The 25,856-nt window shown below is 33.9% G+C and overlaps 1 protein-coding gene across 1 annotated transcript; it reads right to left on the bottom strand.

Moving 5' to 3' along the window:
• Positions 1 to 21,400: 21,400 nt before the first annotated feature.
• On the bottom strand, positions 21,401 to 22,334 carry LOC120197277 (calmodulin-like protein 3). The gene is made up of 2 exons (XM_039198867.1): positions 21,873 to 22,334; positions 21,401 to 21,833 (listed from the first exon to the last, which is right to left on the bottom strand). The coding sequence occupies exons 1-2, from the start codon at positions 22,236 to 22,238 to the stop codon at positions 21,603 to 21,605; spliced, it is 597 nt and encodes a 198-aa protein (XP_039054798.1). The 5' UTR covers positions 22,239 to 22,334; the 3' UTR covers positions 21,401 to 21,602.
• Positions 22,335 to 25,856: the final 3,522 nt, after the last annotated feature.

Below are 25,856 nucleotides of genomic sequence, written 5' to 3'. Positions count from 1 at the left end.
GTTGGAATTATTATATTTTTATGAGTGAAAAAATCTGTAGGAATTAGTAACTTAATTTGAGGGCAGTCGGCTTCGCTTTCATCACTCAGCAATCTGTCTTGCCCAGGCCCAAGCAGATTCTCTCATTGACATGCCTGTCTTGACTTTTGCATTTCACCAATTTTTATAATTACCATTATATATTCCAAATAAACTATCTAAATAAATAATATTTAGGCTGCAACATGCATTATTATAATATTCTTGTTATAATCTTATTAAAAAAATGTGTTTTAATCATTCACATATTAAGTTATAATGTATAAAATCAATACACGCCATAATATTTATGTCTACGTTATTAATGATTAAATTATAATTATTACTATATTAAATAAGTTTTTGTATTTTATTATATATTTTAGTAAATATCATTAATTATATAAATTAATACTCTAAATTGATCAATTACTCTAAGTAAAAATATGACTAAATGAATTGTATAATCATAATATAATATATTGTAAATTTATTCTAATGAATTATACAATTGATGTCTAATTATAAATTTAAACTAATGAATTGTACGGAAATAATGACGATAAAATTAGTTCTCAGTGTTTTGTTTAATGAATTTTTTTTTTTTTTTTAAAAGATGTTTTGTATGATTTTATTTGAAGCATAAAAACATATAAGACAAAACGTAATCATGTGTTTCGTTCAAAATCTTCCTACATCTACATTGGGAAAAAAGAGTGCACCATAGTTACGGAGAAATCCATCAAATAAACCTGGCAAAAACTACAATTGGAAACAGACCCACATATTCAAACACCCAAAACAGTATTGACTCTTACTCAACCTTTAATTACAGACATGACCAAAAATAGAATACTCCCCTTTCATTAACAATCGCACACTCCTGCTGTGCATATTAACACCTCATCTCAAACCCACAAATGACACAACACAGATTTGAATTAAGCACCAAATTATTCTACAATAGATAACGATAGGCACCGGATGAATTCTTGCATTGAAGGAATCAAGTGAGGCCATTTGCTTTTCACCCACAACCCTATCCTGATAATGGCTAATTCAGATATTTTTTTCATCAGAGAAAACACCATTGTTGTAAAAACTTCATTTCTGCATAACCAAATCGTCCAAATCAGACCAAAGAAACTCATCTTCCAGATTGGTTTAACCTTCCTATGGACTGCTGGTTATTCCATGCAATGAGCATAGCTTTCACGCTTTCAGGAAAACCAGATTTAGCTTCCAGATATGGCACCAACGCTGCCATACCCTCCACGATATCTCTCAGTCGCATAGGATAGCATATGGTTGATGGATTCTACCTCTCTGTTGCACAATACACACAAATTTGATTTCAAAACATCAACACCACGCTTAGAAAGTTCCAACAGTGATGGAAGTCTTTGGAGGACAGCCTTTCAAATAAAGATTTCGACTTTGAAGTTTGAACGGGGCGATGTTTGCCCACACGACACGAATTTTCAAAAACATTCTTCGGTTAGACCTTAACAAGACGCTTTTACGCAATAGCTTTTTTATTATCCTTGTTATTTTTTTTATATTTTAACCTCTAATATTTTAATTTGGGAAGAATAATTCTTATTAAATAAACATTGTTGATTGATTAACAATAAACTCATGTTATTGATGTGACACACTCACATATATTTAATTATTAATACGTTATATGTCACATCATTAAAGTGATTACATGATAAGTGTCACATAATTAAAGTAATGATGTTATGACCTACAATTAGTTGGTCTAGTAGGATGAGATACTAGATCCCTTAAGTAAGATTAGTGGTTTGAATTCTGATGATTGCGAATGGAGCAAACTGGGTTAGGAGGGTCGTCTTTGCCTTTGTAATACTCTATTCGGATTAGTAGATCAATAGATCGGATACCGGTGGTTATACCCAAAAAAAAGTGATGATGTTGTGTATATTATGTCATCATTTCAGTTGATGTAACACATACAATATTGTTATTTTAAAGACGTGATATGCACCACATCATCACTTTATTGACATATAACTGTAATTAAACACATGTGAAAATGATATGTTTACAACATATGTCGATTATTAGTCAATTAATGATTTTCATTCGACATTGATTATGATCGAAAATTAAAATGTTGAGGGTTAAAATACCCCAAAATAAGAATCCAAGTGACTATTTAAGTAAACATTAGGGTTAATTTTGATATTATGCGACAATAATTTTATAAGAAAATAACTTCAGTGGCCGAAAATGCCTTATAATATACGATTTTAACCAACTTTTTTTGGATTTGCGAATAACCAACAAATTCGCAACAAGAACTCCAATTTCCCATCACAGTTTCCAAATTCGCAATACGGAATTTCAAATTCGCAACTCGATTTCTGAATTCGCAACGCGAATTTGACAATTTCGCAACGCGAATTTCTTTTACGCAATGCGATTTTCAAATTCGCAACACGAACTCCAATTTCACAAATTTGCAACTCGATTTCTGAATTCGCAACACAAATTTCCTTTTCGCAACAAGATTTTCTAATTCGCAACACGAATTTTGTTTTTGTAACTCGATTTCTGAATTCGCAACACGAATTTTAATTTCGCAACAGCTTTTATTTTCGAAACACATATGTTTTGGGTATATAAACTACGCAGCAGCTGCAACTCATAACCTAAATCCCTAAATCACAACTCATTCCATCTCCATCTCTCACTCTCTTCGACGACATCCGTTCCTATATCCAACGACATCCTTCCCCATCTCTATTTTTTTGTACATAATTTTATTTCTATATATTTTTTCAATGATTTCTCTCCCAAATTATCAACTATCAACTTAATAAAGGTATGTGTTTCTCTAAGTTAGTGATGATATCTAGTTTATAGCTCGTTTGTTTAGTAAATTAATTTACACTTTGTAGAATGAAATCATCTAATGTTGATCATGTTTGGATAGATTTGTGTTATGGAGGGTCATGGGAGAATGTTAATGGTGTTTTACAATATATGTCTTTACCCATGAATCTTCAACTAAAACTGTCATTAAAAAAAGTTAACTTATGAAACTCTAATGTTACGTGTTTCAAAGAAATTGAATTTAGAGCCTCTAAGTGGATTTAGGCTACCTTATCAGAGAAAATGTAAAGTTTATTTGTTAACCGACAATAAAGATGTTGAACGATTCATTGCTTACATTAGTGTTTCGCAAGATGATGTTACATTGTATGTTGTTGAACCTAGAAGTAGTGAAGTTGGGTCGATAACGGGTAGTAATCAACTAAGTTCTTCAGCCCCAGTTTATGGTGCTCACAATGTACAACGTTGTTATCAACCTCAAAATTTCATCACCAAGAAAATTTTGTTTCACCACATTTCCAATACCAAACACAATATCAAACATAATCTCAAAACCCACAACCTTTCCCTAATCCAAATCCCAATCAACTTTCAGCACCAAATTCCGATTTTCGTTAGACGATGATGAGCCAACAGAAAAAAAATGCGAGTACTAGTCAATATTCGAAATTTGATTTTGGTTAATACCCGGACTTTGATCTTGGTCAATACTCGGATTTTGATGATGTTTCAGAAGAAGAAACGGGCCCTGCGTGTAATGATTTTGATATTGGTCAATACCCAAATTTTGATGATGAAGCAGCCACTGCCGAGGAAGATGTTGTTGATGATAATGAGGAAGTTACAGTTGTGAATGAACATGTTGAACATCCATTCTGTAATTCATATAACCTTGAAGAAGAAAAAGAAGAAGAAGAAGTCCCCGAAGAAAAGAAAAAGAAGAAAATGTCACGGGGAGTATAACTGGAATATGCCAGAATTACTTCAGATACCGGAAGAAGAGTTGGTAAAGATAGTAGTTGATACAAAGAAAGACTTGAAGATAGCTTTGTATATGAAATGTGTGGAAGATGGCTTATCAACTAAAAGTTAACAAAATCAAGCAAAGATCATTTCGAAACAAAGTGTAGGATTAACAAAAATTGTACGTGGCGTATGATTACAAAGAGGATAAAAGATTGCGAAATGTTTTAAGTTAGGACTTTTATTGATAAACATACATGTTCAAGAACCCAAGTTTTTCCTCGCCATAGACAGGCAAACAAAAAGGTATTGGGTGGTTTTCTGGATGAGTTAATGTTTTTGAATGGCAGGGTATATCAGGGACATGAAATTATGACTGACATGAATGCTCAGTTCAAGATTAGTATTTCATAATCTCAAGCTTGGAGAGCCAAATGTTATGCCTTGGAATTGTTGAGGGGGTCGCCAGAAGCATCGTTTGCCCAACTGCCGGCTTATTGTCACAATTTAAAGCTGAATAATCCTGGTTCGGTAACTCATAACAAAACAGATAGAGATGGACGTTTTGAGTTGCTGTTTATCATCATTGGTGTTGCAGTTAGTAAATCAATATAATTTTGTTGACTCATTTTTGTTAGTTATATGCATTTCACATTTAAATGATTATATTTCTTGTGTATATTATTTTGTAGATTCATTTGTTTATTAATTGCATGCGCCCAGTTATTATAGTTGACGGAGCACATTTGAAAGGTCGATACCTTGGAGTAAACTTATTAGCAGTAGCCATGGATGCAACAATGGGATACTGCCAATAGCTTACGGGGTTGGCAAATCTGAAACCTCTGATTCATGGACATGGTTTATGGGGCATCTTAGGGATTGCATAGGTCCTATTAGCAATCTGACAATCATATCTGATAGGGCAAAATCAATTGACAACGCTATTAGAAGGTGTTTCCTAGATGCTTTTCATGGACTTTGTGATGTTCATTTCTATAGAAATCTACTAAAATGAAGGTCTGCTAGCATAAAAAATCACAAATGGACATACTCGAAGACTGTAAAAGCTTATCGGGAAGTGGATTTTAATAAGCATATAAATTGTTTAAGACGTGTTTTGCCTCAATGTGCTCAAACACTAGAAGATGTCGGGTTTGAAATATTGTCAAGAGTACATCAACTTGGAGCAAGATATGGTTTTATGACGTCAAATAGTACAGAATCAATCAACGTTCTAAGTCGTCATTCCCGAAAATTACCCATTACTATGTTAATGGAGTTTTTCGAGCCTCTATTCAACAGTGGTACTACAAGAAAAGAAACCATGCAGGTATTATTTCTTGAAATTTGTAACTTATCATATTTAATAGATTTTGCTAAGTATTATTTATTTAAATTTACAGGAACATTGGAACGTCATGTTACACCATGGACTGAAAAAAAGATAACGAAACGTGTTGTAAAGTCAACGTCATGGAGAGTTGAACCATGTTCAAACACTTTGTTTGAAGTCTTGGATAATAACTTAAATGGGCTTGTCGATCTAAATGCAAAGACGTGTACTTGTATGAAATGGAAAACATCTGGTTATCCGTGTGGACATGTTATAAAAGTTACTCTTCATCTAAACCAAGATGATTCAAGCGCATACGCTATGGATTGCTAGACTATAGAAGTATATCGACAAACGTATGCCGAGATTATCTACCCTATTCCACATCTTTCTGAGTGGGACATACCAGATGGCTTACAAATAGTTTTGCCACCAGTCATGGACAGAGGGCTACCTGGCCGACCAAAAAATCACGATCGTATACCGTCTAAGGGTGAAGAGAAGAAGATATTGACATGTAGTTAGTGCAAGGAAAATGGTCATATACAAGGTTGACCTGTGGATCACCAGTGCCATCACAATCATCTTTTCCTCTACCAAAATATGGATCCTCATCAAAATCCAAAGCTCATATGGTGTCAAGCAAAAGGAAATCAAAATCCCAATCACAACCGCCTTCACCTTTTGGGACTATTAACTTAGGTGATTTTTAAGTGCAAACATTGTATTATGTGTATTTTATGTGTGAATGCATACATTTTCAATTAGACATGCATTAGTGACTTGAGTTTGAACATTGCTATGATATGTTCAGTTGTTATCACTTATTAGATTGTTGTCTGTTATCTTTTTTAAAGTGTTTGCCTTGAATTGAAACTAGAAAAAAGATGGTTATTGTGAACTTCTCCGATTTACAACTCAAATTCGCAACTCGATATTCAAATTCGCAACGCGAAAATAAAATTCGCAACTCAAAAATCGCAACTTGATACTTAAATTCGCAACACGAAAATCGTAACGCGAATTTTATTTTCACGTTGCGAATTTTATTTTCGCGTTCGAATTTTATTTTCGCGTTCGAATTTTATTTTCGCGTTGCAAATTCGATTTTCTTAAAGGTAGTGTGCCTTCAACAGGTCTTTATTGCCTTCAACATAATGCAGATTGAAATTAAACAACAAATCAATTAAACAAAAAAACAATTTTTATTTACACTTTACAACACATTGATACATCAATTTACCCAGACAGTACATCCAAATACTCCTAACAATAGGGAGCTTACAGACATTGGTCAGAAATTAGAACATCTGGAAGGATTAACCTGCAGAAACGTTATGGCCATGAGATTTTCTACACATCCAAAACCAACAAATATGAGCTGAAATTATTGAATTCTAGGTACTTAACCAAACATTTTTCAAATTACTTTTTATCAATATTTCATCTAAAACAAAGAGTAACAGGTTAACAACCATTGCTCAAACTTACTAATAATTTTTTGTGGCGCTGTTTCGTCTCTCATCATTGTAACTTTTAGCTTATTTGGCTTTTTGTTTCCTGAATTAGTCCAATAAGCAATCGCATCCAGGTATTTAGCCAAAAGATCGCTCCATCCCCTACAAATAATATCTTTCAAATCAGACAATGGTATATAATTCAACATGTTGTCATATATTATCGTCTTCAGGGATGGGAGATGAAGCTCGACGAGAATCCAATGACAACGTTCCATAACAAGGATAAACACCTGTAATATAATAAATAATACTTCAACTGCGCACATCAAATAAATTTTATGAACACTTTAAATATGCAAAAATAAATACTAACCTTATCGACCTCCCACCATGTAGGATAAAGGATAGTTTTGCCATTACCCAACGCATATGAAGCGTCTCTCTGATCCTGTAAGTGAGCTGCATGAAAAGACAAAGGCATAATAGTCCATCGATTTTTTTATTTTCTTCAATTTCCTTAGAATCAGAAGACGTGACACCCATGCATCAATATGATGTTTTATAAAAAAATACATATATTAGTGAATTTAATAAATTTTTAAAAAAATAATCAAAAACAATATAAAAAGAATATAATATTTACCCCCATTCGAAATAGCCATTCTCTTCAACCCCTAATAAAACACCCCACCAAGACCACTCAAGAAACAAATGTATATTGTCGATTTTGCATATGTCAGTGTAGCACCCTTGGCTTCGCTCATGTTGATAAAAATCAACTGCGGTCTTAGCCCAAATGATATTATCCATAATTGTGTTCAGTAGTGTGCATATCTCGTGCTGAGGAATGGTACTGGCCGATAACTGATACGAAAGCCAACTCTGATCCATCATATCGGACACAAGAGGGGGTTTACCAATATTTCGAATGTCATATGGATCCTGAACGGTGGGAGGTGGATCCTGAACGATGGGAGGGGCCTCTTGAACGATGGGATGGGCCTCTTGAATAATGACATGTGAATACTGAACAATGGGGGTGGATCCTGAATAATGGTAGGTGGATCGGGGCTTCTTCTTATGCAGTCTTAGAACTATTGGGGTGAAAGAAAACATAATGGAATGTCCACGATGTATGATGCGTGAACCTCGTCGTGCAAGAAAAAACTAACGTAAAGCACCTACCTTATCGAGCTGCTAAAAATAAATTAATACATAAATCAGTAAATAAATAAATAAATAATACCGAAAGAAGGTTATTTGCATTTTTAGTGTAGTATTTCTTATAAACTTAAACAAACTTAACTCATTACGTAGAGTATGAACCTCATTCTGCAACGATAAAATAATCTCACGTTGAGCAGCTACCTCATCACGTAAAGCACCATTGTCATCAAGTAAAACAGCTACCTCGCCACGTAAAGACCCTACCTCATCACGCCATGCACCATTGTCATCACGTAAAGCACCAACCTCATCACGTAAAGCATTGACCTCATCACGTAAAGCACCTAACTCATCCCGTGGAGGTGGAGAACGGGGAGATAAATATCGTGGCATCTTTGTCGATCGTCTATCATGAGGTGATGGTGGAGAAGAGGCTCGATGATGTGATGGAATATGTGATGGCTCTAGGTGTCAAGGTGTAGAATCAGCTCGATCAGGTGATGGCTCTCGGTGTCGAGGTGTAGAATCGGCTCGATCAGGTGATGGATCTCGATGTCGAAGTGGGGGTGCTCATCATCCGTCCCAAAAAAAACTCCTACTAGCTTGCCACCAATCAGTGGCAAGCTCAGCCTCTGTGGGTGTCAATGTCTGCAATGGATAGTTTGCCTCCTAACAATATAAAAGCTCAAACAAAGTCAAACGTCTACTAGTAATAACTTGTTTATATATAGTAGTATTTGTGTTAACTTACATAAGTCATCGTCGTATATGGTAGTATTTGTATTAACTTACATCATTCATCATCGTATATGGTAGTAAATCTTCCTAATCCAACAGTTGGATCCTCCTCTAATTAATAGCCCTAGGAATATCATTTGAATTCTTGATGACATAAATACGCATGCTGGGAAATTCCTCAAATATCCAAATCTACAAACAATATAATACACAAACATTAATTTTAGTAATTGTTAAATAATTAATTTTGGAAACATTATATAGAAATTCTTACCTTAAAGGCCCAAATAAAGCCTGCCAAAGTGTATTTGGAACCATGCCCACGCAAACTACGATGGTCCTCAAAGACATATGATAATTTTTTCCAAGTAGCTTTCCATAGATATGAACCCCACGGAAACATGTTCCATGCATCTAGGTCCTCTACCAATAATATTAAATCCTGAGAAATAGGTTGTCTGCCCTCTTTGGCTAAAAAGTTGGCATACAAAAGTAACAAAAGGCATACTTGGACAACATCAAGGTCATCCATCCGAGTAAAACCATCTTTAAGAAGTAATCTTCTCAAATCGTCGACGTGAAAAGTGGCCTTCACCTTTGCCAGCTCAGGAAAAACCAGAAATAACCATGATGAGCGGGCGATATGACTAGTGTACGGACGTAATTCATCGTTTCGTCCGAAACGTAGACCAGTGACTAAGCAAAACTCCTCCCACCCAAAACGAGTATACGCCAGTGAAAAATGAAACCATATCTCCTCATCACCACGTGGTATCCCCTCGGGTAAATCGTTAGTCATGGTCTGAAGAAACAAATGAGTCAACATAGCATCTCCACCTGGATGTTGTACTTTCAGCCATGGCCCAAAACAAGTATTCTCAAACAAATTTCTTTGGACATGTGTAAGTGTCGACGCAATTATAGTGGCTAGGCTTAATTTATTCCTTAAAGTCAATGCAGCATAAAGAAATTCCTAACAAAAACAATAAACATACCAAGTTAGATATACTAATAATATACCAAAAATTAAAAATTATACACAATAAACAGACATGATATTAAACAACGAAAATATAGCCAAATATGTTTCAAACTAGCCCGGTATTCACCCAAGTCATTATTCTATCATAGTTCACAAAAGCCATCAGATAACATTCCAGAAGTAAGTATAAACATTTAAAAGGACATCATATAGGTTTAGTGCAGGTTCAAGGATAACATTCTAGAAGAGTAGTAGTTTATTCTTGAAATTTAAATTCGCAACACTATGAAGTTAGTATTTGTCTTTGTTTTTTGGTTGAAGTAATGCAATTCATTCAAGTTTCAATTTGCAGAAGAAGAGTAGTTTTTGAAACTTAATTCGCAACTTGAAAATGAAATTCGCAACGCGAAAACTAAAATCGCGTTGCGCTTTTCGTGTTGCGAATTTCATTTTTGTGTTGCGAATTTAATTTTCAAAAACTACTCTTTTTCTGCAAATTAAAACTTGAATGAATTTCATTACTTCAACCAAAAGACAAATACTAACTTCACAGGGTTAAAGACTAAACAGTTTAGTAGTATTGGCAGCAACCGAATGAATTTACTAAGCAATCTAAGTGAAATGGTTAATCTATATATTGAAATTACGAGTAAATTTATCATCAATTTAAATATGAAAAATCTAATAATAATACAAAAATTTCAAAATAAAAATAATTAAAAAAAATAACCCTCGGTGGTTGATTTTCTATTTGTGGCCGTGAATGGTTGTGAGAGTGTGGCTCTGAGAGATGGAGATGGAGAGGGGTCGCCGGATATGGGGACGGATGTCGCCGAAGATGAGGACGGATGTCACCGTAGAGAGTGAGAAATAGAGATGAGACTGAGTTGCGATTTAGGGTTTTAGGTTATGAGTTGCGATTTACGGGATATATTGTTTACATTTGTGTTGTGAAATTAATATTCGTGTTTCGAATTCGAAAATAAAATTCGCGTTGCGAAAATAAACGAGCTTTGCGAATTTGACTTCTGTGTTGCGAATTTGACTTTTGTGTTGCGAATTTGAAAAATCGCGTTGCGAAAAAGAAATTCGAGTTGCGAATTTGGGAAATTCGCATTGTGAATTCAAAATTCGCGTTGTAAATTTGGAAACTGTGTTGCGAAATTGGAGTTCGTGTTGCGAATTTGTTGGTTATTTTCGCAAATCCAAAAAAAGTTGGTTAAAATAGTATATTATAAGGTATTTTCGGTCACTGAAATTATTTTCTCTAATTTTATAAAATTTTAATATATATCTATCAATCAATTTTAATTACCGTAGGAATTGTAGATTGTATAGGGGGAAACTAGATGTTCGGGTGAGATTCTTGATTGTATTAAGGAGGTTGTTAGTAGGGATGGGTATGGGTCAGGTTGGGTCGGGTTTTTGGTTCACCCGACTCGACCCGAGAATAAGGAGTCCTCCACCTGAGACCTGGCCTAACCTGACCAAAACAAGTTTTCACCCTATCCGATATATAACTTAAAAACCCGACCCGACATAATAAAAAATATTTTTATTCAATAAAAACAGTGACTTAATTGAAAAAAAAATAATATATAGAGGTGTATTATTATAATTATTCCTAATATATAAGGTAAAATTATATTTTTTTTGGGTCAGGTCGGGTCGGGTATTTTTACCCTAAACTCAAACCCGACCCGACCCGAACATCACAATAAAAAAACTGACCCGAACCCAAAAATTTAAAAAAAAAATCAGACTCGATCCGGTCTGATCGGATCGGAACACATCAGGTTCGGATCTCATGTTAATCCCTAGTTGTTGTTAGGGTCAAGGTTAGGGGTAAGGAAATTGGGAGGGATGTTGTAAATCAGCTGCTGTGTACAGCTTGGGGTATATAGAGTCTATCCTTGTCTTTGGTGTTGTTTTTTTGTAGCAGTTTTTTTTTTTTTTTTGGCTGCTTTCTTGGGTAATAATATAGAATTTATCCACACACAAAATCATTACCGTAATTAAATTCTAGACCCTGAAATTATTCAAGTAACTATTTAATTATTGATCCAGTTGAATCGAATAGCATAAAAGTAATGGTATCAAGCTTGTTGACCTACAATTTTTTATTAAAATAAGTTATATGATTTAGGGTAAACTACACCAAATATCACTTTAGTATTGTATTATTTTATATCACTGAACTTTCAATTTGTGAATTATAACACTGAACTTTTGTTTTCGTTTTAATTATAACATTGGGTCATTAAATCGTTAACAACCATATAAAAAATGGTGTCGTTTTAGTGAAGTGTCTACCTCGATAACCGTTAGTCACATCAGTTATGTCATCGTATCATTAATGATTTAACAGTTCAGTGACAGTTAAAATGAAATATCAAAGTTTAATGCTATAACTGACAAAATTGAAAGTTTAGTGATATTAACGATATAACTCCTAAAGTCTAATGATATATGATGTAGTTTCACTTTATGATTTAATTATGATCAATGATATACATATTATATTGTATATATTCATGTGCAGGTCAAAATATTTCAGACCATAGTTAAGAGGATCGCTACTGCCTCTAGATTCGCGATCCATTTCATAAGTTTTGTAATGCTGCATGTATATCTACTCTTTGGATCCATCAAAATCAATATTCAAATTCAGGTGTAAAATGGGAAGATGACAAACATAAGAAAATTTTAAATTAACGCTTTGTATGGTACAATAGATGAAAATAAGAAATTATGAAATATTTATTAATTAAATGATTAAAATTTATAATTATTATTTTTATTTATTTTAATATATATTATATAAAATTCATCAATAATAATTATAGCTGAAGTGTTAAAGAATTTATATAATAATCTTACTAAACATCATGTTGATTTTCATAAGCGTAAATTTTAATTGTTTTATTGAAAAAATTATATAAAAAATATAAAAGTGCACAAAAACTGTTGTAATACTATTATTTGGCTAAACTCACGTGAAAACGCTGTGAAAAAAAAACAATTCACGTGATAATCCTCTCCAAGGATTATTTCTTCAAATGGTGCGAATGATACAGGGATGAGATTGGTCGCCATGCAGTCGGGGCGAAGCTTGAAGGTCGCCATGCAGTCGAGGCGAAGCTTGAAGGTCGCCATGCAGTCGGAGCGAACTTGAAGGTCGCCATGCAGTCGGGGCGATCTTGTAGTGAATCTGATGAAACGAAACAGGTGGCCCCCTTCCCTCATGAATCAAGACAGCTCGCCATGCATTCCTTGCAGCTGATTAAAGGAAACAGCTACTGCATTTGCGCTGCAAATGCAATAATAATTCATGAAATGCAGCATGATCTGCATGAAAACGACATAGGTGGCCCCCCTTCCGTCAAGAATCAACTTAATGTCTCCCTATTACAAGAAATTCAACACTAATTTAACGTAAAATTTTGGCGTTATTTGCACCAATAATTAACGTAAATTGCATGCGTGATATGGAGTGCGATAAAGGTGGTCTATGTTGGGAGCAATTATATTCACGTGATATGGAGCATTATTTTGCTCATGCATGCCTACATAATTCACGTTTTAATAGTAGTATTAAAAATAGATGACTTATTGCAGCAAATTTAGGGTTTATAGGGCCAGTTTAGGGTTATATATTGGTCAGGTCTGGGGCACGGTTATGAAGAAAGAAAAAGAGAAGAAGGAAAGGTGGTCTATGTTGGGATTAAATTATGGTTTATGGGGCCCGTTTAGTAATTATATTCGCGTGATATGGAGCATTATTTTTCTCAAGCATGCCTACATGATTCACATTTTAATAGTAGTATTAAAAATAGATGGATAATTATAGCAAATTTAGGTTTTATGGGGCTAGTTTAGGGTTATATATTGGTCAGGTCTGGGGCACGGTTATGAAGAAAGAAAAAGAGAAGAAGGAAAGGTGGTCTGTGTTGGGATTAAATTATGGTTTATGGGTCTGGTTTAGTAATTATAGTTGCGTGATATGGAGCATTATTTTGCTCATGCATGCCTACATGATTCACGTTTTAATAGTAGTATTAAAAATAGATGGATAATTGTAGTAAATTTGGGGTTTATGGGGCCAGTTTAGGGTTATATATTGGTCATTAGGTCTGGGGTACAGTTATGAAGAAAGAAAGGGAGAAGAAGGAAAGAAAGAAGAAAGGAAGAAGAAAAAAGGGAGAAGAAGAGACCGCTTAAAAGTTTGTTAGTTTAAATCATTAGTTTGTTAGTTGAAGTTATATTATATTAGTTTGTTACTTTGTTTGTTAGTTTAAGTTATATATGACATTATATTATATGAAAAGTTAGTTAATTAGTTTGTTAGTGTGTTTAATCATATATTAGTTAGTTTGTGTGAGCTGAAGTTATATTTTTAAAAAAGAAAGAAGTTAATTATTGCTTATTTAGTTTGTTAAAGTTATATTATAATAAAAAATAGTTTATTAGTTTAATTAATAATTAATAATTTTTTATTTTTTATTGTTGTGTTAGAATTAATTAAATTAATTAAGATATTTTTATTTTATCGTTAATATTTAATTTAAAAAGTATTAGGAATTTTTTTTCTCTTTAATATAGTATATTGTATTATTTATTTAATGATTTATGAAATTATCTGATCAAATTTGTTAACTAACAAATTATATATATTTTTATGTGTAGAGAAAATGAGCAACAACTTTTTCACGGTTGTCCATTATAATGGACAGATTATGGAAAATGACGTCGGAGTTGTTTATCAGTCTGAAAAAATAATAAATATGATGTTCAAAAGAGACATCACATTTGTAGAAATGAATCATAAGATAGAAAGAAAAATTCGAGCTGTAGTTGATGGTTTGATGTACAGGTTTATGATATGTCCCAACCCAGTCAGATATGTTGCATTACCACTTGAAGAAGATGATGATATTGGAACCATGATTGGACTACATGAGTCAAGCAATATAGCAGTTATTGAGTTATTTGTTGATGTACGTAACATATTTCATGTTTCTGAGTCATCAAAAGTTGTGGGTCGAAATCCATCTGAAATGGCTTTCGATAGTGAATTTGAGGATCCGACAAACAGGTTCCCAAACAGTTTTATGTCACTATTAGAAAGTGGAAATGAAGTCGGAGGGACATCCGCAGCAGCAGAGTATGAGACAAGAAACATAAACCATTTGGAATTGACTGTTGATATTGATGTTGAAAATCGATGGGGAGAAATTCATGATGATTCAAGCAAAGATGAAGAAACGGAAGAACCCGTTTTGGGTGATAATGATGCAATTGACTTGGCCATTGATGATGTTTCGACACCGTATAAAGCTACGCCTCACATGTACGAGATAGATTATGATGCGATGAGGGCACCTGAATTCCCAGACATGCCACAGTTACCTCCGTACCAAATGGCTGAATCATTAGAAAATTCTGGTGAATTTTCAGTTGGGATGCAATTCAGAGGAAAAAATGAAGCTACGCTGGCGATTAAAGAGTATTGCATCAAATGCTATGATGATGTCCATGTAACCAGAAAACTCTATACGTGAAATGTGTTAAATATGGCCCAGAGTGCAAGTGGAAAATTAGAGTGTCGAAAATTCAAAGGCACGATGCTTGGGTCATCACAAGGTATAATGGTCCTCACACATGTTTGCGAAACTCAATCGAACAAGACCACTGACTATTGAATCAAATGTAATATGTGAATACGTGAAGGCGATGGTTGAAAAGGATCCAAGGATCTCTTGTTCAGTGTTAGCTGCATCTATTCGAAGCCAATTTGGATATCAAGTAAAATATGGAAAGGTATGGAATGCGAAGATGAAGGCAATGAAGCTGACGTATGGAGATTAGGATACATCGTACAGTGAGCTACCACATTTGCTACAAGCAATAAAGTGATTTATCCAAGAACCATAGTGAAGTCTCAAACCATGCCCGCATATGACAAAGAAGGTCAACTTGTGTCAGGGAAAAAAATATTTCATAGACTCTTTTGGGCATTCAAGTCATGTATTAAAGGATTTCCATTTTGAAAACGTATGATCCAAGTAGATGGTACGTGGTTATATGGTCAATATAAACATGTTCTCTTGATGGCAGTTGCGCAAGATAGTGAGCGAAATATCTTCCCAATTGCATTCGCCATTGTTGAGGGAGAGACAACAGATGCTTGGGATTTCTTTTTTACACATCTACGTCAATATGTCGTTCGAGAAGATGGAGTTTGCTTGATATCCTATAGAGGAACATTTATTATGGCGGCAATTGAACGACCAGGAAATCGTTGGATACCTCCGCATGCATATCCAACATTTTGTATCCGTCATATTGGTAAGAATAGTATCGACTAGTTTCATAACGCGCACATTCGTAAGGAGATAGTAAGCATGGGTAAGTTTTATTCTTAATATTTATATATTTTTATGTGGGTTTTTTTAATTGACGTTTAACACAATATATGATGATACAGGATATGAACTACGCCGACCAAATTTTGATAAGAGATTGGAGAATTTGAAGGTATTTTATGATGATCAGTGTGTTTGGAAGTAGGCTTCAAAAATACCGCGGGAAAAATGGTCGCAACCATACGATGAAGGTCGCCGATACGGACATATGACTACAAACCTTACTGAGGCCATTAATTCAGTACTAAAAGGTACACGTCATCTCCCAATAACGAGTGTGGTGAAAGAAACATACTTTATGTTGGCTAAGGTTTGGTCCGATAAAGGCAAGGAAATTGAGAGTCTAATAAATAGAGGTCACACTTGGGCTCCTACAGTTGTGGAAGCAATAGAAGCAAATGAGATATTGGCAACATCAATGGTTGTTCATAATTTTGATCGAGTTGGTACTTTTGTTGTGTCATGCATACGACATAACGTTGGAGGAGAAGACCAAACATTTAGAGTTGATTTACGACACAAATGGTGTGATTGTGGTCTCTTTCAGGCATGGAAATATCCATGTGCTCATGCAGTCGCTGCATGTTTGTATGCTGGTGTAAGCGCATACACTTATGTTGATGAATGCTTTCACCTGCATAGGATATTAAATGTCTACAACTATACGTTTAGGCAGATCTCAAATGAATCATATTGGCCTAAAAAGGATCGTGACGAATGGCTGCCAAATCCAATGCTTCGTAGAAGTCCAAAGGGTCGACCTGAGTTCAGTCGTATTCATACCAAAGGGTGAATGTCATTCAAAAAACAAATGTCCTAATTTACCAAGATATAGGTCTCCTCATTAGTAATCATAATGTATTTCTATGTATTTATATATTTAATATTATCAAATTTAAGTTTTAATAATATTTAACATTTGCAACTTAAAGTTTATTTTAAATTGAAATTTTAGTTTTTAAGGTTAAACAATTCTAAACACAACTTATGATTACAAAATCAAATACTGGAATTTAAATATTTAATCCATAATATGAATAACAAATGAGTTTACAATTATTGTCGATGTCGGGGTGTTGTTGAATGATAATGGCGGGGCGGGCGTTTGATACGTTGTGGCCGTTGCGGTTGCTCGGGAAAATGGTACCCATCCTCCTCATTCATTGCGATTTGCTCTTCCATCTCACTTGCAAACGTTGACTGACAAATACTGGTATTTGACATCATAGATGTCATTTGGTCACAGTCATACGTCGACTCAAACATGGGAGAGTAGATAGGCGCCTCAGGCTGCACAAACTCTGGTACATATGCCGAGATAGTAGAATCATCAAATGCGTGATGCAATGATCCCGCATCGCCGAACGGTTGTGGTGCGCTGTTATCTACATCGGTTATTTCTGCTTCAGGTTGTTGAGATGAACTCCCACTCGGTAGAGAGTATTCACCTTTTCCAAATATTTTTTGAAACCTAAAAAACTGTCGCCTTTCTACCCTTATTGTCAAGAACTGCTTTCCATTATCCCAAAAATAATCAAGGTAAGCCGAAGTCTCAAAATTAAAGTCATCGTCTTGAATGGGGGCAAGAGTTGGCAAGAATGAAGCCCTATTGTTCCAAGCATTAATGTAGGTTTCATGCTTCTCAACCCAATTCACATTTTTATTATTGCGACCATCAAATTTGTGGAGGTGGTCATGTGTCTCAACCCAATTCACCTGACGGTGACCATCTAAGTTTTGGAGGAGGTCATGATCTCATGGACTCTGTGGAATAGGTTGGTGGAAGTCGAATTACCTCAGCACTCTATCCGCAAATAGGATCTCAACAAAAGCAAAATTAATCAATGGTGTAACAGCACACCAATATTGACGCCCATAAAAAACATCATGCGGCACATACGCCATAATTTTTGCATCTTCGTATGGTCTCCAATTAAACTGTAAAATTAAAATAACAATAAAATTGATATAAATAAAATATTATAGTCATATTAAATAATAATTAATAATAACATATTATATTTACCTCTTTTTTCCCTTAATGTCGATCTTCAGCCTCAACTCTTTAATATTGTTGTGCATCAATCCCATGCCTTCAATTTTATGTCTCCATCTGTATATCAATCAAACAAAAATATGTCAATTTTTTTTCAATATTTTTAATAAATATATATAATTTATAATTAATATTTTATATTAAAATAGAGAATTTATATTACCTTCCGGCAAGTGGAAAGTCAACCGCAGTTCGAATAATCAGTGTCAAAAACGGAAATCTATGCCAAGAATTTGCACTCCACAAGAACAAAAATTAACAAATTATAACTTAAACTAATAAACTTTTTATTATAATTCAACTAAACTAAAACTAACAAACTAAAAACAACTAATTAACTAGTTTTCTATATATATAGGCTATCAACAGTCAAACTAACATAAAATTAAACAACATATAATAAATAATTTAATATAATTTAAACTATAACTATATTTATAAAATAGCGACATATAATAAACCATAGTCATTAATTTAATATGATTCAACAACAATTAATATAATTCTTCAACATTAATCTAACTTAAACTAACAAAGTAATTAACTAATTTTTTATTATATAATATCTGTAACCTAAACTATGCCCACTAATTAAATAACTAACTAATTAATAATGTAATATATTCAAAAAAAATAATAATTTAAACTAATTTATATGGCTAAACTTATTCTCGATTACCTCTTCTTCCTTTTCTTTCCTTTCTTTCACCTTTCTTTATTCCTTTCCTTCACTTTTCTTTCTTCTTCAGTTCTTACAATCGAAACACTCTCCCCACACCGAATATAGCAACAATAAACCCTGCCCGGGAATTTTACAGAACAAATTTTAATGAACAATAATTTGTGGTCCACCCGTGAGCAGCTGCAAATTACAGCGCAAATCAGTAGGAATCACGTCGGGAATGCATGGCGAGTTGTCTGATTCATGAGGGAAGGGCCACTATTCGTTTCTTCTTCAGATTCACTACAAGATCGTCCGATTGCATGGCGACCTTCAAGCTTCGCCTCAACTGCATGGCAATCCTTCAAGCTTCGCCTGACTACATGGCGACCAATCTCATCCTGTATCATTCGCACCATTTGAAGAATAATGCTCGGAGAATTATCACGTGAATTGTTTTTTTTACAACGTTTTTACGTGAGTTTAGCCACTATTAATTATAGTTCAAAGTAAGAAAGTATTAATAATTTCTAGGTGAATTAGTATTCAATTAACATGTAACATTAACCTTAACCAACCAATATTAAATTAATTATGATCATGAAAGTTGACCAACTTTACTGATGAGGTGGTCGGTTTAAATCATTTAAATTAAAAGGATAAATTACACATTTAGTACTTAACTATAACTTTGTTTTGTTTTGGTATTAGATTATTTTTTAAATCATGTCTAACGTTTAGTTTTTGATTTCATATTAGTCAACAGCCGTTGAAAAATTAACAATGATGTTGATGTGTCACAATAAAATAATACCAAGTCATCATTGAAAAACTATGCCCACTAATTAAATAACTAACTAATTAATAATGTAATATATTCAAAAAAAATAATAATTTAAACTAATTTATATGGCTAAACTTATTCTCGATTACCTCTTTCTTCTTCCTTTCTCTTCCTTTCTTTCACCTTTCTTTATTCCTTTCCTTCACTTTTCTTTCTTCTTCAGTTCTTACAATCGAACACTCTCCCCACACCGAATATATAGCAACAATAAACCCTGCCCGGGAATTATTACAGAACAAATTTTAATGAACAATAATTTGTGGTCCACCCGTGAGCAGCTGCAAATTACAGCGCAAATCAGTAGGAATCACGTCGGGAATGCATGGCGAGTTGTCTTGATTCATGAGGGAAGGGGGCCACCTATTTCGTTTCTTCAGATTCACTACAAGATCGTCCCGATTGCATGGCGACCTTCAAGCTTCGCCTCAACTGCATGGCAATCCTTCAAGCTTCGCCCTGACTACATGGCGACCAATCTCATCCCTGTATCATTCGCACCATTTGAAGAATTAATGCTCGGAGAGAATTATCACGTGAATTGTTTTTTTTACAACGTTTTTACGTGAGTTTAGCCACTATTAATTATAGTTCAAAGTAAGAAAGTATTAATAATTTCTAGGTGAATTAGTATTCAATTAACATGTAACATTAACCTTAACCAACCAATATTAAATTAATTATGATCATGAAAGTTGACCAACTTTACTGATGAGGTGGTCGGTTAAATCATTTAAATTAAAGGATAAATTACACATTTAGTACTTAACTATAACTTTTGTTTTGTTTTGGTATTAGATTATTTTTTAAATCATGTCTAACGTTTAGTTTTTGATTTCATATTAGTCAACAGCCGTTGAAAAATTAACAATGATGTTGATGTGTCACAATAAAATAATACCAAGTCATCATTGAAAAAAATAAAAAAAAATACCACATCAGTAGTTCGGTTAATTTTTAACGTCATGTGACCAAAACGTAATATTAGGTAAGATTTAAAAAATTGTTAGGGACCAAAACAGAATAAATGTAATAGTTAAAATACTAAATGTGCGATTTACCCTAAATTAAAAGAATTGAAACAACAATAAGTTAATGGGTAAACTACACATTTAGTACCTAAACTACCAATTTTAATTCGTTTTATTACCTAAAATTTCATTTTTTTTTCAAAATCATACCAATGTTTAATTTTATTTCATTTTAGAACTCACCGTTAAAAATTAACGCGTTTAATACCTAAATTGTCAATTTTGGTCTGTTATAGTACCTAAACTTTCATTTTTTTCTTCCAAAAATTAACGTTAAATTTTGAACATGGGTACTAAAATGAAATAAAAACTAAAATTTAGTATGATTTTGAAAAAATTAAAAGTTTAATATTAAAACGGATAAAAACTAATAGTTTAAATAATAAATGCATTATTTATCGTAAGTTAATTTATTAGACAAGACATTAAATCTCGTTTAAATCTTGATGCTATAAATAAAGTAAATTGAGTTGTGAGAATTGATTTCATAATGAGTCTAAACAGTATCGATTTAAATTGATTGATCAATAAATAGAAAACTATAATTAATTAAAAAATATTAAATGAGCACCATCATTAGTTACACAGGGAAATGGAGAGAATGACCAAATTTCTCCATTTCTTTGCTTCTGTAATTCAAATTGGATATGAAAGAGCAGGATTTTGCTTCAAAGTTCATACCATATATGTACAGATACAACACATTTATATATACAGACACAACAACCTAGTGTTACAGATTTCAGATGGTAATTAAAGGGATTGTTGGTGAAACATTTTCATGACTGAACTCAAAGTAAATCCCTATCCAATGTGTCAGAAACATGTTCGAAATGGTTAAAAAAAAAAAAGAAGAAAAAAATCCAAAAGGAGTTGTCTTTACATAAATGGTCTAATTATGGTTTTAGTCCCTCTTGTGTTCCAAAATTTGAGATCCAATCCCCTTTCTTTAATTCATCTCAAATTTCAACATAACAGAGAAAGTAAAACCTCAAATCATTTGCGAGATAAATAGAGATGAAAGCCTTACTTCAAAAGCTTTAATCATGGAGGAAATTAGGGTTAGCAAACTGAAACAAATCCGACGCCGTTTTTCATCATCTTCTTGAATTCATCAAAGTTAACCATTCCATCACCATCCATATCAACTTTCCTTATCATTGCTTTACAATCTTCCATCTTCTTCCCTTCACTCAACCCCAACGAACTCAGCACCGAACCCAGTTCCTCAAACGAAATCAACCCGTCTTTGTCTTTATCGAACACATCGAAAGCCTCTTTAAGTTCATCTTCGTCACCGCCGTCGTCACTGCCGCCACCCCTCATATCTCCACCGCCACATAAGATGCAGAACTCGTCGAAATCGATCAATCCATCTCCGTTGGCATCGGCTCTGACGACCATGTCTTCAACCTCTTTCTCCGTCGTGAACAGCCTAATATTCTTGAGCGAATCCCTCAGCTCTTGCTTCGTTATGAACCCGTCGCCGTTCTTGTCGAAGGTGGCGAAAACCCTTTTCAGCTCTGCCTTGTTCGAATCCGAATCTGTCGTCTCCTTCACCGAAACCACAACCTTGGGTGTTTTCTCGGGGAAGAAAGATTGAAGCCATGCATGAAACTTCTTGCGGGAGAAATAAAAGTAAACGTTAACAAATCCGGCTATGAAAAGAAAGGCCAGTAACAGTATCGGTGTCACCATGTTTGTTGTGAGGATGAAGAAGAAGAAAGAAGAGTTAATACAAAGAAGAGAAAAGGGATTGTCTTTTCATATTATCTGAGGGAAGACAGCTTAATAACAAAGACAACCTTTTTTCAGGACTAAAACGAAAAACAAAGAGAATCGTGAGAGAGAATACGCGGAGTTTGGTGTGAATGTTGGATCCCACAAAACCGCGTGAACTGTAATTACTGTAAATAAAGAAATTCAGTGATGCAGCTCATGGAAGTTTACTTCTACAAATTTATAGGTCAAAATCTAGTTTGGTCTCTCTCTATATTGAAATTTGAAATTTGGTATATATACTTATTATTCATGGCCAGTGCATTTGTATTTTTTTTCCTCCCGGTTCCCCCAATGTTTTGCCTGATTAATTTGGCCCACCTAATTTTGGTGGATAAGTCTCTCGTGGGAAATTTTTGCATACAAAAGACATGAATTCAAGATATGTTTAAGTAATGTCAAGCTACTTACCAATTGAGCCAACATGTTAGTAGTACATTCGTATTTTAATATGACACAATTTGGATTTTTTTATAAAAATATATTAGTTAATTCAAATAATTAACACCATTAATTATTTTAATTAAAACCTAAAGTGGTTTTTCCTTAATAAATTCTTTCTAATTTTAAGAAAAACATTAGTATTTTAACCAAAATAGATATGGAGAGTATTAGGGATGTGTATTTCACTTGAAGTCGACAAATTTTGACTCGATTCAATTCGATTAGGTCAAATTTTTTTGAAATTTGGGGTCTACTTTTTTATGGATGGGTTGAGTTTAGTCAAGTACGAGTGCTTGGGTTTAATTTTGAATCAAGTTTGAGTGTACAATAAATTTGACTCAATCTAACCACAGTCATCCCTAATGAGAACAAGTAGGGGAAAGCCAAAAAGTTTATGTTGGAGGGGTGAGATAAAATTAAAAAAGTTTGAAGTTTAAAGCTAAAAAATGTGTGTTAAAAATTTCAAATAGTTCAAATTAGATTATGATTTTTTTTTGGAGGGACTAAATATAGAAACTTTTATTTTAAAACATTTTAAATTGAATTATTAACCTTTTTGGTGGGGTCAAAGCAAACTTAGTGTTTAAAAACCTAAAGTATTTTTTAAGGGACCAAAGTTGAAAAATTCATTGAGTTATTATTATTATTATTTTGGAGGGGCCAAAGCTAATAGCTTTGTATTAAAATAACTTAAATTGAATGTTAGCTTTTTGTAGGGTCAAAACTAAAAACAAATTGTATCAAAATATGTAACACCCTAATCTAGTTTGACCTGAAGATCCATGGATTACAATGTCACAAGCGACTATCGAAATAGTGACCCAAAATTTTTTCTTTAAAAACTTCTTTTAAGTTCACTGAAATGATTCATCCATAATATTAAAACAACCCATAGTAATAATCTGAGTTTACAAAATAATGAGGAGCTCCCAAAATATATCCAAATTAAATACAGTACCAGTACAAATCAAAGTTACGACTGAATATACAAAAAGTGTCCATAAATAGTACATGCCCTCTAAAGAATACTCAAGACGTACTCTGATAGTCAATGTTGCTCTGGACAGTTGCACTAAAATATCTGCAGACAATAAATCCCCTCGAACTGCCCCCTAAGAACCTGCGCACGGAAACACATTCCGGGCATTGAGCTTACGAGCTCAGTACCTCATTAATAACTTTACTATACTATATAAATTCACTAAATGAAATGGCAAGTGGCACAGGTCTGAGCATACAACTACTGAACTACTAATCTGTGGCGGCATCATGGTGCAGCGAGGGATTTTGCATCTTGGAGCTCTTGCACCCCTCTAGCATTGTCGACGTACCCTCAGGTACACCTAGGGTGAGATCCAAAATTCTGCATCGGAAGCGTACACCTGCCAACTTACTTTGTCGAGTCTTGGGGCATATGCACCCAGTTGGCCACTGAAGTGCATGGAACTGACTTGGATCCACTTATTGTTGTATTCTGCTAGAATGAACTCAGTAATAAACAAGGATAGTTTTATGTAAAACTAGTTGTTTCTTTTTCTACTGTTATGTTATTAATTTTTGTTCTCACTTGAAGTCTTATTTGATGTTATCAGAATATATTTGGGGTACTTCAGGTCTCATCCCTAATTCATTGGATTATTTATCCAAATTTATTCGTGGGTACCGATACTGAGCCTTTAGTATCGATACTAAACCTTTGGTATCGATACCCCCTGACTGACATGGTTTTTGTGTCAAGGCAGTGTTGATACCCTAGTATGAGTATCGATACTATAATGTTGGGGTGTCGATTCTTGACTGAGTATCGATACCAAATTTTGGTTCGATGTTCTGAAAAATAGCCTAGTATTGATACCATATGGGGAGTATCGATACTCATGCCCCTGTATCTACACTCAATGAATGAGTATCGATACTACCCTTATAAAACCGCCTAATTTATGCATGGCTGAAGAACAGTATCGATATTGTTCTTACAATATCGATATCGTCGTTGTTGGGTGCTCTGTTTTAGTACGAAAAATCATATCTTTCCCTACCCAAATGCCCCATCGAGGCCCCCAACTGATGTTTAAATATTTTATTGATATTAGAGGTCATAAATAGGTCTTAACACATGCTGAAACATAAAAAATATGAATCTACCATGAAAATGCTTTAAGCTTATACAACCTACAAATTATCATCTGAATGGGCTACACATGGTATAGGTAAGTTAGAAATGAGTTTCCTTGAGTGTATAGACTATTAGAAGTGCTCAAAACTCAACCCAAGGTAAGCTTATCTTTCCCATTAACTTGGGAGCTTTCTCCAACCTCTATATTAAAATTTGAAAATTACCCGTTTAAATAACTGTTTATGCTAAACGAGGATACCCATTTCCCCGCGGTTTTCCCCGATTACCTGATGGAGATTCTCGTTTAAATCCCCACAGTTTTTTAAGCGGGGACGGGAACGGGGGGACCAATCCTCGGCCCGAAACCGTCCCGTTGCCATCCCTAGCTCTAGAGGTGTTGAGTTTGATTCTTACCATTAGAATGGGTATTGGGGTATGAAAAATGATAAAGTATCTACCTGTAATCTTGAGAGAGAAAAAGTATAATGCACCCTTGACCTTTTGATTTTAATTGCAAATTGATATTACCCCTTTTAACTCTCTATTTGGGCCTAAACCAACTCAAAACCATTTTACTTGGGTCAAAACTTCCTACAAGCTAAAGAATTATTTCAAGGCCCATCTCGGGTTAGTCCAGAACTCTAACTCAAGATCCATAGCTTTACAAAATAGTTTAAAATAAATTAATATTTTTGTTGGGGCTAAAAGAACAACTTCTTTTAACTAAAGGCTAATGAGGACTAAATTGAATTATTAATATTTATGAAGTGTTATTATACCATTAAACCAAGGGGTTAGAACTCCTACCCGAATCCACCATGACTTACGGGGACTAAATTTCAAATTTAAATATATTGAAAGTCCTAATCATAAGTTGACAAATTGGGAATGAGAGATAACTACACAATAATATTTTATTAAAAACCATTCATCTTTTACTAAAAATTAAAAAATAAAAAATTAATGAAACAGCGGAA

The sequence above is a fragment of the Hibiscus syriacus genome, unplaced genomic scaffold (assembly GCF_006381635.1).
Source record: "Hibiscus syriacus cultivar Baekdansim isolate YM2019G1 unplaced genomic scaffold, ASM638163v2 tig00117048_pilon, whole genome shotgun sequence".
NCBI classification, from domain to species: Eukaryota; Viridiplantae; Streptophyta; class Magnoliopsida; order Malvales; family Malvaceae; genus Hibiscus; species Hibiscus syriacus.
This window is presented reverse-complemented; position numbering and strand designations above follow the sequence as displayed.